The sequence below is a fragment of the Sphaeroforma arctica genome (genome assembly GCF_001186125.1).
Source record: "Sphaeroforma arctica JP610 unplaced genomic scaffold supercont1.5990, whole genome shotgun sequence".
Lineage (NCBI taxonomy): Eukaryota > Ichthyosporea > Ichthyophonida > Sphaeroforma > Sphaeroforma arctica.
In genome coordinates, this window is record NW_014034568.1 from 1 (window position 1) to 1,786 (window position 1,786).

General features: G+C 44.2%; 1 protein-coding gene across 1 annotated transcript; it reads right to left on the reverse strand.

Moving 5' to 3' along the window:
• Positions 1-1,346: 1,346 nt before the first annotated feature.
• SARC_15354 (hypothetical protein) lies at positions 1,347-1,601 on the reverse strand (the record flags this gene model as incomplete). Its single annotated transcript, XM_014290524.1, has 1 exon — positions 1,347-1,601. A coding segment is annotated over one exon (255 nt), but the record flags the coding sequence as incomplete, so codon positions are not given.
• Positions 1,602-1,786: the final 185 nt, after the last annotated feature.

The following is a 1,786-nucleotide window of genomic DNA, read 5'->3' on the forward strand; positions in this document are numbered from 1 at the left end:
AAACAAGATATATGCCAGTATGCGCAGCGAAAACAACGTGAACTGCCGTGTACAAAGAAAACCCCACCGCAAGACGATGGGCAAATGATTCGACACTCTTTACACACCTACAGATGCGTACAGGCTATGGATCATGTGTATGTTTAGTGGCACATCTGTATAACACAGGAACCTCTCACTCATATCTCTGAACATCCCGCCTGCACTAGGTAATGCTATAAACCCTAAAACCCTAAACCCTAAAGCGAAATAGGCACATCTGTACAACACATTACCCTCTAACTCGTATCTCTGGACATCCCGTCTGCAGTAGGTAATGCTATAAACCCTAAAACCCTAAACCCTAAAACAACACGATAGATCGACCCTCGGATTGCACATAGGCAAGATCCATACCTACCTATATATACCTAAAACATACGACACAATCATAGTTACATATTAATCATACCTACAGACATACACATTAATCATGCCTACAGACATACACATTAATCATACCTACATATACATTAATCATACCTACATGTATACGCATTAATCATTCCTATATACACGAATTAATCATACCTACATGCATACACACTAATCATACCTATACACAAACACATTAACCATACCTACATTACACACACAACTGAAGTCACACTGACTTACCCCACCCCTATCTTGCGCCTCGTTGCCTTTGAATTCGCACGTGTTCAAGGTGCTGCTACCCTTTGTGTAGACACTCCCGCCATGCACAACAGCTGCCACGTGTAGTGCACATTACATGACAGAGGTTAGAGGACTGACACATAGATATCTTCTTACTATGAATAGGACGAGTGCTACTGCAGTGGATGTTGACCTGATAGTATATGAGATTGGGTAGGGATTGGCAGTGTACATAGCGTTAGGGTTTAGTGTTTAGAGTTTAGCTCAAATGTACATCTGTGCATTGGGCTGACATGTATTCACATCAGATTAACGTGATGAGTCTCTGTGTATTATTAATATATGAACTTCGTGAGGCTATATAGCGTGGCTGATGACGTATGGTTCGACTATAAATAAGCTATCCTTCATCACACCATCGGTTGGTTGCTTGATAATCAACCCTCAATCCCGTCTCCGTAGATGCATATAGTACATACCATGCATCTACCTATAGTACATACGTCGAACACACACACATACACACACACACACAGGTTGAATATACGTAAACGTGAACGTGAACTGTGTCGATCAAAGCCGCTTTACATCCACTCTAAAACGTTAACGAACCCTCTGCTCGAGATCACACACATACTACATTTCGAGTCTTCGACTCCCCTGTGTGTAGTGCTTTGACCTCTACAGACCTAAAACACCATACCATACCACTCACTGCCTTGAGCATGTGTATGAGCATACGGCCTAGCCATACCCAAGTTATCTGCAAAGTGGCCCAGAGTGGCGTCCAGGCTTTCGCCCGAGTAGATGGCCCCCCCATTGGTACCGCACTGGTTGCCGTCAAAGACGCTGTTGTTGACCAACACATTGTTGGCGTAGGCAGCCCCACCAGAGCTCCCCGCGGAATTGCCCAAACAGACCCCCCGGTAGAACTGGGCCACGTTCTGTGTGTGTGTTATTGGCAGATGAGTGTATGGTGTGTGTTGTGTGTGTTATTGGCAGATGAGTGTATGGTGTGTGTTGTGTAAGTTATTGGCAAATGAGTGTATGGTGTGTGTTGAGTGTGTTATTGGCAGATGAGTGTATGGTGTGTGTTGTGTGTGTTCTTGGCAGATGAGTGTATGGTGTG